The following is a 14,373-nucleotide window of genomic DNA, read 5'->3' as shown; positions in this document are numbered from 1 at the left end:
TTCTTCCCTTAGGGAGCGCACAGTCTGCTGAATACATATGTAAACAATTAGACTTAATGCCAGACATTCTGAACTATAGCAGCAATATGGGTAATGTGCTGAGGAAACTCTGAGGAGGTAATGATTAATTCTGAATAAAATATAACACTTCACAAGTTTTTATTCCTCTGCATGCAATGTGATATATATATATCATCATTTTAAAGAAACCTAGACAATTCAGAAAAGTTCTTCTAGTTGCTGATAAACTGTTCTGCTGCCTGAGCTTGTATTCCAGGGCTCCTCATTTTATTCTTTTCAATTCATGAGCTCCAAACCACTGCAATCTGCTGTAGAGCAGAGAACATGGGGCTTTACAGTCAGACAGACTTGAGTTTACATCACCACCATGTCACTCACTAACTATGGGTCTTTAAGCAAGGGATTCTAGTTCTCTGAACATCAGTTTCTTTACTGGTAAAGAAAAATACCTATTTCGCATTGCTTCTTAAAGAAATAACGATGATGTTTATAAAACACTTAGCACAGCCTCTGGAACCTAGTAGGGACTCTAAAATGGTTGTTTTTATTTTTATTTATAGCCAAGTATACAGATTCCCTGTCAGGAAGTATTAAACATCTCTATTAGGGAAAAAGTGAGAATAATCTCTATGTAAGGATTCTGTATCAATTGCCACAGTAATTGCCATAGTAATGCTGCATAACAAACCACTCTCAAAACTCAGTGGCTTACAATAGCCGCTCGTGGTTTTATAAGTTGACTACCCTTCAGTTGATCTAGGTGGGCTTACCTGAGCCACTCTGCTTAGGATGTAGATTAGTTGGTCTTGGTCCAGGCTTTGTGTTTAATTCAGGTTTGTTCCTCATTTTTCTTTCTGGGGCTGGACTGAATGGACAAACGTGAGCATGCTATGAGTACAGATCAAAGACAGCAGAGCCAGAGAGCAAGCCCAGCCATGCAAGCGTGCCTCAAAACTGCTAACATCTCTCTGGCCAGAGAAAATTACACAGTGAACACCATAATTAAGGGGAGATAAAGTACACTTTGCCACAATGAGGCCAATAATTCAATCTTCCACAGTCCCTGTGTAAAAGAAAAGGCAGAAACTACAATGAACATCTGAGAAAGAGAAGACCAAAGAGGTAGAAGCCAGATGCCCAGAGGTGCAATTACACGTCTTTCCACTACCCACAGCCTCTCTATGAACTCTGTGGCCACATTCTACCTTGGATACGGGACTGCAGAGAGAACTCCAAGCACTGCAGCCTCTGCTTTCTATGGCTGCAGAGCGGTCTCCTTGCACCCCTCCCCCAGTCTTGACCACAGTCCACATTGTGTACCTCTTCTCTGTGTGCCCATGCAATGACTTCTGACACCAACTACCTGGAGCTGGGCCAAACCTCACAGGTTAAGGGACAGCCTTCACAAGACTGCCTTCACTTTAGGCACCAGCTGTAAGTTTGGGGGTCCCAATGCCACTTACACTTCTGACGTGCTAGTTATAAATGTGGGCATTCTCACTAGTCCCTCAGGTTCAATCATTTGCAGCAATAACTCACAGAACTCAGGAAAGCGCTATCCATCTGATTACAGTTTTATTATAACAAAAAGATATAAATCAGAACCAATCAAAGGGAGAGATATAAGGGCAAGGTCTGGGAGGATCTCAAACATGACTTTTCCATTGTCCTCTCCCTAGGGAGTCAGTCTGCCTTACTCTCCTGGCACGTGGATGTGTGACCATATGCAGAGTATTGCCAAACAGGGAAGCTCACCTGAGCTTTGGTGTCTGGAGTTTTTATTGAGGTTTCATCATAGAAACATGATTGATTGAATCATTGGCCATGAGGTTGAGCTCAATCTCCAGCTCTCTTCTTCTCTGAAGGCCCCAGCTCTCTAATCATACAGTTGGTATTTTTGGCATGGCCAGCTCCCATCCTGAGTCATCTCATTAGCACAAACTCTCTTTAGGCCCATTATGAACAGAAGGGATACTCCTATCAATCAGGAAATTCCAAGGGTTTAGAGGATATATCCCAAGAAGTGGGGACAAAGGCCTGTCAAACTTTTCACTCCAAGGGTCCACCTGAGACAAAGGCTAGCCACGTTCTTTATTATACACCCCATCTGTGTTTTCCACTGGACTTCAAGCTCTTTAAAAGCAGAGGAGATGTCCTTCTCAACTCTGCATAACTCACAGCCGCTAGCCCAGCACCCTCCTGGGAAACACTGATTAAATTGATAAAGGTAAAAGCTTTAGACAGTCAGAGAGATTTAGGATAAATGAGATGGAAGAGCCTTTGGAGACCATTTAGACATTCCAACACATTCGTTCTATGCATGAGAAAATGAAGAACCAAAGAGTGTTTGTGATAACCCCAGAACACGCATTGAGCAAACTAAAGACCTGTTTTAGAGTTCTATTATCTAAAACTGGACACTCAATCCCCGCCGCCCTGCCTTTACATGCATGAACACAGACCTAAGGATACATACCTCACTTTCTTATATCAAAGAAACCAGTCTTAAGCTATGAAAAGGGGAGAAGTAACAGATGTAAAGAACTGAAACATCCCGACCTCCCCATGCTTCTTTCCTGCTCTGCCCTGAGAAGTAAAGTACATTCCATTTTCATCAGTTTGTTAGCATATAAGGCTTCTGAGATGGATGTAATCATCTTTTTCTTTTCTTTTTTTTTTTTTTTGTGGTTCTGTTTAATCCCTACCCATTGCCAATCCCTTAAATGTTAAAAAATAAATCCTAGGACCAAAATATATTTTAACATCCCCATCTAGAGGGAAGATTTCTTTAAGTTCTTTTTCCTAACTAATTCTAATGTGCTCTAGCAGTCTTCCAATTACACACTTGTCCAGGAGGGAGCAGAACATACTTCTAGCATCTATCCTGGTACACTGAAGTGCTCAGAGAATGTTGGCTAAGTGAATAATAGAGTGAGTGTTTTTTTAAAAATTTCCCAGCATACGAAGATTAGTCCAGTTAGATGCCTCCTTACTCTCTTCATCTTAACTCTCCACTTTTCCATCATCACTGAGAGATAACAGTACTGTTATCCATGTGGAAAGTCATCTTTCTCTTTTACATACCATTCCTAGCCAGTCTGGTTGTGGAGAAAATATTTGCACTATGCAATATGGTACATGTATTAATTATAGAACTTTTGAACCCATTAATTTTCATTTCAGAAGATGAAACCAAAGCATGGAAGAGGCAAAGGCTGGTAGCATTGGACGTGCAGCTAGGCAGTGAGTTTACCTAGATGTAAACCCTCAGTTCATGTTTGCTGAGTCTGAACCCTAACACAAGACTCAGGGTAACATGTATCTCAATCTTTTATTCTCAATAATGAAATTGTAACATGGAAAAATGCATTTGTCTTTTCAGTGAGCTCAACTCATGCCTACCCAAAGCTGGCTCATACCAACCAGCAGGACAGCTCCTTTCTCCCCCTTTGCTATTGTCAGTCTTTTTAAACACCTGCTTCACCTGCATTGCGCAGGTCTGTGCATTTCTCTATGTGAAGCAGCAGCCCTGGTATTGTGAGGTCTACAGACACAGGTCAAGTTTGGTTTCTTAGCTTTCCTTTCTGAAGGTGGTACAATGAACACCCAATGACGCTGTTCAACTTGGTTTGAATATGTATTCTAAACTTTTAATTAACCAAAGTTGTTTCCAGACTGCAAAACACCAGTGATGGGATAGAACACAGAACAGTCAATGGGTGGAGTGCTGGAGTGAGCCATGTGGAGTGGGTGGGGAAAGATCTTCACATTGGCTGTTGATGCATAGATGTAATGGCTGGTTGACTGAATGAATGTATTCATTTGCTGGTGGTTTGGACATCATATAGACCAGGGGCCATCTTGTAGATGGCCAGGTAGTAAATATTTCGGGCCTTGTGGGCTCTGTGGTCTCTGTTGGAACTACTCAACTCTGCTGTTGTAGTGAAAAAGCAGTCAGAGACAACATGTAAACATGTTAGTGTGACTGTGTTCCAATAAAACTTTATTGACAAAACCAGGTGGTGAATCGGATTTGGCCAATGGGCTATAGTTAACCAGCCACTGATATACAAGAGATTTGCTTAAATTAGTTTCAGTTTTTCAAATGAGTGTTAAAATGTTCATTGATGGTATCATTGTTCTGACTGAATCGCACAGTAGACTCAGGGCAAATCTCTTCACCTCCCAGGGCTTTAATTTCCTTAACTATAAATTAAGGGTAAAATGAGGTGAATTTAGATGTTCAAACATTTTTTTTGACAAAGCCTGCCTGACTTCCAAAAGGAAAGGCAGAAAGAGCTGCTTTTTTTAAGGTGGGGCTTTTACAAACTCCCCCTCGCTCCACTGTCATCCTGAGGGCATCAGAGCCCCAGGGATCAGTGAAGGACAGGTTGAAAACTACAAAACGATGTCTAAGACTATCATTTAGACCCCCAATTCAGCAATTCAAGCATTACTTAGAATATAGAATTGATTTTTGTTTCAAAACCAGACTTTTCCCCAAATTGGAGTGCACGTAGTCAGAGAAGTGACCTTTTGATTGAATCTAGGAAACATGGTATAGCCAAAAGGGTGATGGATGGGTAGTCCTATCTCTGTCATTAACTAGCTATGTCATTCTAGTCTTCAACTTTTTTTTATATATAAATTTATTTATTTTATTTATTTATTTTTGGCTGTGTTGGGTCTTCGTTGCTGCGTGAGGGCTTACTCTAGTTGCAGTAAGTGGGGGCTACTCTTCGTTGCAGTGAGCAGACTTCTCATTGGGGTGGCTTCTCTTGTTGCAAAGCATAGGCTGTAGGCATGCAGGCTTTAGTAGTTGTGGCTCATGGGCTCGGTAGTTGTGGCTCGAGGGCTCTAGAGCACAGGCTCAGTAGTTGGGGCACACGGGCTTAGTTGCTCCGTGGCATGTGGGATCTTCCCGGACCAGAGCTCGAACCTGTGTCCCCTGCATTGGCAGGTGGATTCTTAACCACTGCACCACCAGGGAAGCCCTAGTCTTCAACTTTTTTATCTGCCATGTAAGTATACTGGATTGGATACATTTTGGTGTTAAATTCTGTAATTCAGGCCTTCTAGTCTGTCTGTCCTCTTTATGCAAGAAAGCTTTGTGACTGCTGATTGTTTCATTAATTTATTCTACAGACAGTAACTGAACATCTACTGTATGCAAAGCACATTTTGGGAGCCTAGGGAGCCAAGGATAATATGACTTAAGTCTTGCATTTGAGTTCACAATTGAAAAATGAATTTTATCTATAAACAGTTATAATAGTAGTAAAAAGTTTCAAGCTGAACAAGAAAGCTGATGAAAACAAGTTTATTTTTGGGCTTGATTATTGAAAAAAAAGAATATTACAAATGAATCAATCCAGAATGGGAAAGCCCATGTCTTAAAAAAAATATTTTTCTGAGCAAATGTCATGTGGCATCACTGCGCTAGGTGCTAAGGATTTGTTATATAGTTGAGTGAAACAAACAAACAAAAGTAAAACCAAAAGAAATATTCCACATTCAAAGAACTCTCATCCCAGGGGTGGAAAATAAAAATATGTGAAGGAATAACTGCAAAACAACGAGCTAAATGCAGCACTAGAGAGAAGATTGGGGAGCACTAGTTATGCTTGACTGAATGTAAAGATGTTTCAGATACAGTGATCTTAGAGGAAATAGGATATCTGGACCCAGAGGTGTACAAATTGGGGAACAGGGAATATTTCCCTAGGACTGGAATATAAGGGCATGGGAGGTCTAGCAAAAGATGTCTCAAATCGTTCCTTGACACCAGAGTGTGAAGGTCTTCTGGGCCTGCCTGAGAAGTCTGAACTTAATTTATTAGCAAAATAGAAACACAGACACTCATAAGCAGGAGAATGTTCAGATCCTCAGGAAGAGGCTTTGCTTGTGTGAGGAGAGTGGATTAGAGTGGGCACATTCAAACTCAGGACCCATGTTAAGAGGCTTACATTAGTCCACTAAAGCAAACACACCACACACACGTGCACACACACACACACACACACACACATAGAGTTCATATGTTCCGAACTGAAAAGGATTCCATAGGAAATTGTCATCCAAGCCCTTTCAAGAAAGATCATTTGCTCCAGATGGAATTCTGGACAAAGAACAATCTTGACTTCCTCTGCATTTTATTCATGCTTTGTCGTTGCAAGAGGTGAACAAAATATGTCCTGGTAGTTACTGGCTGGAACAACTTGCAAGGTGAGGTCTCCTGGTTGTAATTAACTAATTTTTTCCTACTTGTACCAGTTGGATAAAAATAGAATTAAAAGTTCCATAAATGCTGGTGATTCTTTTCTAGTAAGTGCTTTCTGGACAACCAGAGTAATTTCTCAACAAATGTGAGTTTGGAAAGAAACTGGACTGGAAATGCAACTCTGATTCCCAATTCAGTTTTAAGTTTTGAGAGTACCACGCTATGGCCCATCACCACCATCAACTGTATCACAACAACATTTATCTTTTCTAAGGGAAAGCCATTTCGAAAACCCATCTATACAAACTGTAACTATGAAGTTTAATTTTTCTTTTCAAACATTTTTTTCTACTCTCCCACCATCCCTAGAATTGCAACTCACTGGTGAAGTGATTGGCTGAGAAGGAAACAATTGCATTACTCTAAAATTGAGTACTGAACCATAATTGTCACAGGTAGTAGAGCCCATGGGCAGAAACCTGCTCATGTGCACGTAAGTACGTGCTATATTGAATGGTCACGAGTCCTGTCCTAATTTGAGTCATCAAGAATTGTTTTAAGCACATACACTTATGTCAAGATATTTTGTAAAAGGCTTTCTAACCAATTCAAATACAATTTGACCTCTTAGTAGTTTTATAACTTTAGGCAAGTCACTTTAATCATTCTGTGCATTTTTTTGATCATCAGTGACAATGAATGTATTTTCATGTTATTAGTCTTTCTTCTTCTCTGAATGGTCTACATTTTATATCCATTTTTTTTTCTTTTTGGCGGCTGTTATATTTCTTATTTATTTGTGAGTTGTTTATTCCTTTGTGATTTTTTTCCACTACCTTTATTCATAAAGAGCTTTTTTCTCATTACAAAACCAGATAGATCATCACTCATTTCGTTTTTTAATTTATTTTAATGCTTTTTAAATCTAATGTTAATTTTGGCATATAGTTTGAGGTAGAGATCAAACTAGTTTATCCAACTAGTCACTAGTTCTCCCAGCAGATTTTATTATTTAACATTCCTTTCGGTCATTTATTCAACTGAATATAATTCCATCTTTATCATACCTATATACATGTATATTTATGGTTTTCTGATATATATAATTTATATGTTTTCGTATTATATTTATGTTATATATTAATTTATATATAATTAAGTTATTTCTCGACTGTCTTTTATGTTTCATTGATAGGCCAGCCTATTCTTTAATCTACTATTATACTTTAGAAATTATAGTTTTATAATGATTTAATAAGTAATAAGGTTGGTATATCATCATTAGTCTTCATTTTTCAAAAATCTCTTACTTTTCTTTCTTCTCCATTCTTCCAAATAAACTATAGAGTAAATTGCCAGGCTTTTAAAAAAGTCTCCTTTGGGATTTTAATACTAGGAGAAAAATGTATTTGTTTACACAATTTAGTATTCACACTTAAGACCATGTCATGTCTTTCTTTTATGTCTCTTAGTAAATATTTGTAGTTTCCTCCATTATAGATCCTGCACATTTATTAAAAACACTAATTCTATGCTTTTCATATTTTTGTTTATATTGTGACTGACTTTTTCCCATGATATTTTCTAATCAGTGATCACAAATACATGTGAAAGGTATAGTGTTGTTTATTGTATTTATTTTTCTACTCCGAATCCTTTCTGAACTTTGCTGTAAATCCTTGATTTTTGAGTGTTCTAGAAAGATAATTACTATTATCTGCAATTAATAATGTTCCTCCTTTTCAATAGCGAAAATGCTTATTTATATTTTCTGTTTTGGTGTACAGTCCAGAACTTCCAAGGCAATGTCAAGCAATAGTGGAAATAGCGGATAGTCCTACTCCCTTATAAAAATACTTCTAGTAGTTTTCAGTTGTAAATATGATTTTGAATATTGGTTCAAGGTGAGCCACATCATGTAAAGAAAATACCCTTCTATTTCCAGTAAATCAAGATTATGTTTTAAAACAAAAAATGGGGGGCTTGTCTTCCCAAATCACCTGTGCAAACAGAGCCCATTCTTTCAACTTTCCTCATCAATAGCAACTAACCAAGGAGGGCAACATTCACTTCAGTTCTTTATTATGTTTTCCAGTCAAAGCTGAATTAAAGAAGAGAGCCTTATCATTTTGTTTCTACACTGCTCAGCTGTGCCCTAGCCTGGCCTGCTTTTCAGATCACTAGTCTGAGTACAGTGTGATGTGCACAGCAGTCAGCCCAGTTCCAGCGAGTACCAGGCCTTCATCAGGATGGACACTTGGGGCATCATATTCTTCCCAGCATCTGGGTCCTTGGGACTTGGAAACAATGAAGTAAGTGAAAAATCCATACAGCCATCTCCTGGGGGTATTCTCATCACCAAGCTGCTCAGATTGCTTTATTTTAGGAGATGCAGCTCCCTCTTTTCTTCTGTCTCACACCCCTCTCAAGCAAGCCTGGGCATTCTTCCAAGAGGTTCTACCTCTAGTTGTATATATAAAATGAGGCATGGATGAATATGAGGGTGAGTGTAGGTGGTGAGGGGGAAAACCGAGCCTTTGTGGCTTCAAAAAGTAGGGTCTGCTGTAGAAGGACAGTTGCCTCTGATTTCTGGTTGGTATAGACCTCTATGGAGTTGGGAGCCAATAGACCACCAACACTGGAATAAATGAGGTAGAGAGAATATAAGAGAAAATCTAATTTGTTTGTTTATAAATTTTGAGTATTGGAAGAATCATTTATATCATATCAACACTGATTAAATGCTATTGTTTCAGCCTGAAGGTGTTCATCCCATCAAAGAGCATTTATAAGGCACCGTCTACAAAGCACCTGAAATTTCTGATGGACACAGGAGTGGATGGGTTTGGGGGATAAGAACAGGGATGTTGGCACAGTGCATACTGAGAAGTTGAGCGCCCCAAAGTGAAGCAATGTGGGCAGGTTGGAGATAAAGAAGCCAGCAGATATACATGCTAGTTTCTCACTTCCTCATTCAATTAGAGTCCCAGAAAAGCAGATAAAAAGTCCCTTTCAGGTGGTTACAGCCTAGTGGATACATAAATGAAGACCATGTAAAGCAGAGTGATAGACACCATATGAAATAAAACTTGGTAAGGGAAGACTGGGGAGTCTTTAAAAGAAAGTGGTGTTGGAACTGGGCTTTCTAAGAAAAATTGGGGGTTTCCCTGGTGGCGGAGTGGTTAAGAATCCGCCTGCCAATGCAGGGGACACGGGTTCGAGCCCTGGTCTGGGAACATCCCACATACGGTGGAGCAACTAAGCCCGTGCGCCCCAACTACTGAGCCTGCACTCTAGAGCCCGCGAGCCACAACTACTGAAGCCTGCATGCTTAGAGCCCGTGCTCCGCAACAAGAGAAGCCACCGCAATGAGAATCCCGAGCACCGCAACGAAGAGTAGCCCCCGCTCGCCGCAACTAGAGAAAGCCTATGCGCAGCAACGAAGACCCAACGCAGCCAAAAATAAATAAATAAATTTAAAACAAAAAAAGAAAAATCGGAACTTGCCAAGACTGGGAGAATATCATCTATGCAGGGTATTTTATGAACCAAGGCACAGAAGTGTTGGGCCTCTGTGGAAGCAGCAGGCTTGTGGTTTAACTTTCCTGGCACATAGGGAAGAGCAACCAGAGATCAGTTTAGAAAGGCTGATTGGAACCAGATTGTGGAAGGCCTTGAACGTCAATCATTCAAGACCCTTGGACTTTATTCTCTAGGCAATGAAGAAGAGTGAGGTGTCAGCAAGAAGAATGACTGTTTATTTATTCATGAACGACACTAGACCTGAGGTGATAAAGCATCAGGATCTCTCTGGTGACCATTTACGTGGGCTGGTCACTGCAGGGTGTCCCAGCCCCAAGGACCCCTCAGTTGAGGTAACTCCTTTATGGAGTTTACTAGAATACGTTTAATTAACAGCTTCTAGGCTCAGCCTTTGAAGGAAAGATTTTTAAGATATCACCTTTGTCTTGCAAGCATTAGAACATATTTTAAAACATATGAGGATATATCAAAACATCTGAAGATGTATCTGGTATTTGCCCAACAGAGATAATTGATTCTGCAACGTGTGTGCCAAATTATAGGAAACATTCCTTTAGCATCTAAAAATACCGTTTGCTGTTTCTTCAGATATATTCTCACTTCTGCTGGTATCTGCCTTGGGCCTCACAATTTCCATTCTGTTTTCTGATTTTCAAGATATATACCATGGGACGGAGGCACATGACATCCGTGACTCTCATGTGCAGTGGGACCACATCTGCACTGTAATTTGCAAGTCATTTACTCCGATATCCTCTCTGGCCACAGAATGTTGTGAGGCTATTCTCATTTACTAGAAGAGCAAATAACATGTCTCCATCGCACACACGCTAGCCTCTGAGTGTTTTCATGTTATTAGGGTCATCAGCTGGGTTCATTTGTTCTGTTCATACCTGGAACACCAGGTTTGGATATTTTATTCTTCCATGTTATACTAATACAATAATTAATGCTTCAAGTTTATTTTTTAAATCATATAGTAGAAATCCTTTATAATGTAATTGTGAAGAGTGAGAAAAAATAGACTTATAGGACAATCGTGTTCTGTCTGTAAGGCAGTGACTGTAAGGAATTTCAGTTCAGCGGGCATCACCGGACCCAGGGTGCACTGGGTTAAAATTAAATTTATTAAGAAGTATTGAGCCCATTTTTGGACCCAGCATTGTGAGAGAAATAAAATAAAGAGAAAGATTGACTCTGGCCCTCTACCTCTTGTTTTGTTTCAAAGATGAGCCATACCCAAGTGAAACGATGGCATGGCCACCTGAGGCCGTCCATGCTTGAAGAGAGTGTAAACTAGAGAGAAGTGGGAAGGACAGAGGAAGGAGGAGCTCTCCCTGGGGCAGGATCCTCCTGCCGTAGGAGATTTCATGCAGGAGATGAAACTTGATCTGTGTCCAGAAGGATAGGCTAGATTTTGCTAAGTAGGAGGCGGGTATAGCCCCAGGCAGGACAACAGCCTAAGCACAAACAGAGAGGGCTGAATGATTCTCTTTTGCCTTGGAAATGCAGAAGAATGTAGGGTGGCAGAGAGAAAAATCAAAAGCAAGCCTTGTTTCACAGAACACCTGGAAAATTAGCTAAGACTGAGGCAGCATGCTGCGGAATAGGCACGGATGGAGGTAGGCGGACAGTGATGTTTTGACTCTATGCTGAGAACAATGGGAGTCCTTGAAGATATCGGGGCAGGTTTTTCAGCGGGGCACCTAAGACAGATTCGTTAGATGACAGCAGGAAGGCTGTATGTGAGAGCAGAGAGGCTGTGGAGAGAGAAGCAGTTAGGAAATGAAAACCCAGACCATTCAGTCATTTACAAAACATCAAGCTCCAGGGTGGGTTTGGCACTGGAGTTACAAAGAGTAAGATGTAGTCACCACTCTCAAGTAGCCCAGAAGCTAGGAGCGGAGAGCATCACAGAAGCAAATTCCAAAGCAGTGTGGCCAGTGCCTTCCAGGCTAACAGATGGAAAAGAGACCTCCCAGATCAGGGTGGTGGCAGCAGGAGGGAAAGGGCCAGTCTATCCACTACCATCTGACCCACTGTCGAATCTTACAGCCTTCTCCAGACCACCCTTTTACCCAGGAAGCCTATTTCACAACCCTAAAAAAAGCTGTCTCCACTTAGGGGAAAAAATAACATAGTGTTACTTTGAAATAACCCCTATCAGAATAGGGATGAGAATCAAAGGTGAGCATTTAGACACTGCGGAAAGTCTGTGGCTTCAGTCCTAAACACAGCCCACCCTCTTCACAGCCATCCTACGTATTCTATACCCTTTAGGGTCTGAAAAGGAGCTGCATAACTATTCTTTTGCTATGGAAGCAGCCATGGAAAGTTGTAGCTCTCACACCTATTAAATAAGTGTCCATGGAAAGTTGTAGCTCTCACACCTATTAAATAAGTGTATCTGGTGGTCAAGGTGTATCCTCTAATCCTTAAAAGGAGGTGGGTTGGGCAGGTTCAACTTTCATCAAGCCATTAGATTTAGGGCTGGGAACATTATTCAAAATTTTTTCACCTAGTTTCTATCAAAATAAACGTGAACTTCTGTCCCCCTTTTGTTTCTTTAACTCATATGTCAATTTTACTGAAAGAATGAACTCCAGGTAGCTTTTGCTTTGGGAGAATTAGAAGTAATAATATGATTAGATGAACGATTTAATCTTCCCTCTATTTGAGAAGATAAAGATGAAGAGAGACACACAGGCTCCAGAGTGTCCAGTCTCATGTCTGCGATCCAGGGCACGTTTACTCCGTGTCTATTATCAGGCAGTGGAGGGAACACAGGGCAAGAGGCAGTCAGATCTGATTTGAATTCTGGCTGTGCCATTTATTTATTGGCGTTGATTCCTTGGGCAAGGTACTGACCTTCTCATCTGTAAAGTGGAGAGAGTAATGCCAACCCTTCAAGCCCTGAGTTGTTACAAATACATAAATTAAATTAGATAATAGGTGTTCTTTTGAAGTGTAAGGTATGCAAAGTATAAAGGTAGCATTTCTTTTTCAACAGTTCATCCTAACCATCACATCATGGAGGATTTCAATTTTGGTGGCAGCCCTCACCCAATTCTGTGTGGCCTTCTTTGTAGAGGTAAAGAAATCTCTGTATAGCTCTTATTATGTTTCTGGGGAGATAAATAAAGGACTGACTCTCAACAGATGCTCAGTTTTTAGAGCAATCACTTTAATCCCCCAAAGTGATACTGCACATGTTCTCTTTGGGGAAATGAGAAATTCTTTGAAGGCTGCATAGAAATGCTCTCAGTATCTGTAGTGTAGAAAGCAAAACATCAAATTCACTAATTTTGTCTCACATGAAGGCATTGTATTGTACTTCCCTAGTATTTTTAATAATCTGGTAGAGACTAGACCAGGTGACCTTCTAGCTCTAAAATTCAATGAGACCTTTTAGAGTGAAGAAATGTCTTCAGGAAGGCTTCCTTAATTAAGAGAGAAGGGAAGCCATTGCTCATTCTAGTCAATTCTTACCCTTTGAAGGTCTTCTCCTATAGCATTTCTCTTCTACTCAGTGTCACTAAATGACTTTACCTACTCAGTGAAAGGCTCAGGTACTATTTTTTAAGGGACAGTTAAATAAAAAGATTCATGTACTGAAGTTCCTTGGGAAAAGGCATCGACCAAATTAAGAAAAAATATGCTTATATACAAATATCCCATTGTACACAAGGCATATAAAATTTCTCACAGTCAAAGGAGTTCCATTTTTGAGACTTTATTTTAGAAAACAACCTAAAAAGAGAGAAGAAACTTGTATGTATGAAGGTTTTCATCATAGTATTATCTACAGGGGTAAAATATTAAATTCAACTCAAGTGTTCAGAAGTAGAGATGCTGGTTAAATAAATAGTAATACAGCAATTTGAAGAGATGTTATACAATCATTAAAAATGATTATTGAGAAGATGGCAGCTACAAACTGTATATGACAGAGAGTCTAGTATAAACAAAAGTGGAATGCAAGATTTGACCAATTCTATTATTATAAATGCATAAAAATTGTGTGTACTTGTAAGCACAGAAAAAAGAGACCCCACCCCCAAAATGGAAAGCAAAACCCATTTGCTTTCTAGAGTTCATTCATTCATTCAACAAACCATTATTTGACACCTTCTTTGTGGCATGGGGCAGGTAGCAGTGATTTTTTTCTTCTCTTGATTTTGAGTACATTATTTTGTTATCATTTCAGTCCGGCAGTAAAATAATTCTAAGTGAATTGCCAGCCAGGATTGAACTAGGAAATCTGTGGAAATGAAAGGCTGTAAGCTTTTGGAGATTTCTGTGAACACAAGCACGCTCTCAATTCTCAAGGGAAAGAACCCGGGGAGCTGCTAGGTTTCGTGGGACTGCAGAGAGAAGGGGCCACAGCATCAGTAATAAGTACCTTTAGAGCAAGGCCTGGGAAAACAAGGGGTGGCAGGAAGCAACCTGACTGCCAGGGGAAGTGGGTGATGGTTTAATTGTTTTTTCCACCTGATTTTCCATCCTTCAAAATTGAGAGCTCTGGCTACTGATCAAGAAAAAATGTGGAATCCATTCTAAAAGTCAATATAAGAACTGGCAAAAAAAAA

At 40.0% G+C, this 14,373-nt stretch overlaps 1 protein-coding gene across 1 annotated transcript in view; it reads left to right on the top strand.

The window, feature by feature from the left end:
* Positions 1 to 14,373, top strand: part of ATP13A5 (ATPase 13A5) — a 101,774-nt gene that overhangs the window by 87,002 nt on the left and 399 nt on the right. The window contains 6 exon segments of the mRNA XM_033855208.2: positions 3,404 to 3,433; positions 3,436 to 3,577; positions 6,347 to 6,549; positions 10,373 to 10,461; positions 12,795 to 12,874; positions 14,279 to 14,372. Of these exon segments, the coding sequence (XP_033711099.1) occupies positions 3,404 to 3,433; positions 3,436 to 3,577; positions 6,347 to 6,549; positions 10,373 to 10,461; positions 12,795 to 12,874; positions 14,279 to 14,372 (638 nt within the window).

The sequence above is a fragment of the Tursiops truncatus genome, chromosome 4, assembly GCF_011762595.2.
Source record: "Tursiops truncatus isolate mTurTru1 chromosome 4, mTurTru1.mat.Y, whole genome shotgun sequence".
NCBI classification, from domain to species: Eukaryota; Metazoa; Chordata; class Mammalia; order Artiodactyla; family Delphinidae; genus Tursiops; species Tursiops truncatus.
The sequence above is the reverse complement of the archived record's forward strand: the minus strand, read 5'-3'. Positions and strand labels throughout refer to the sequence as shown.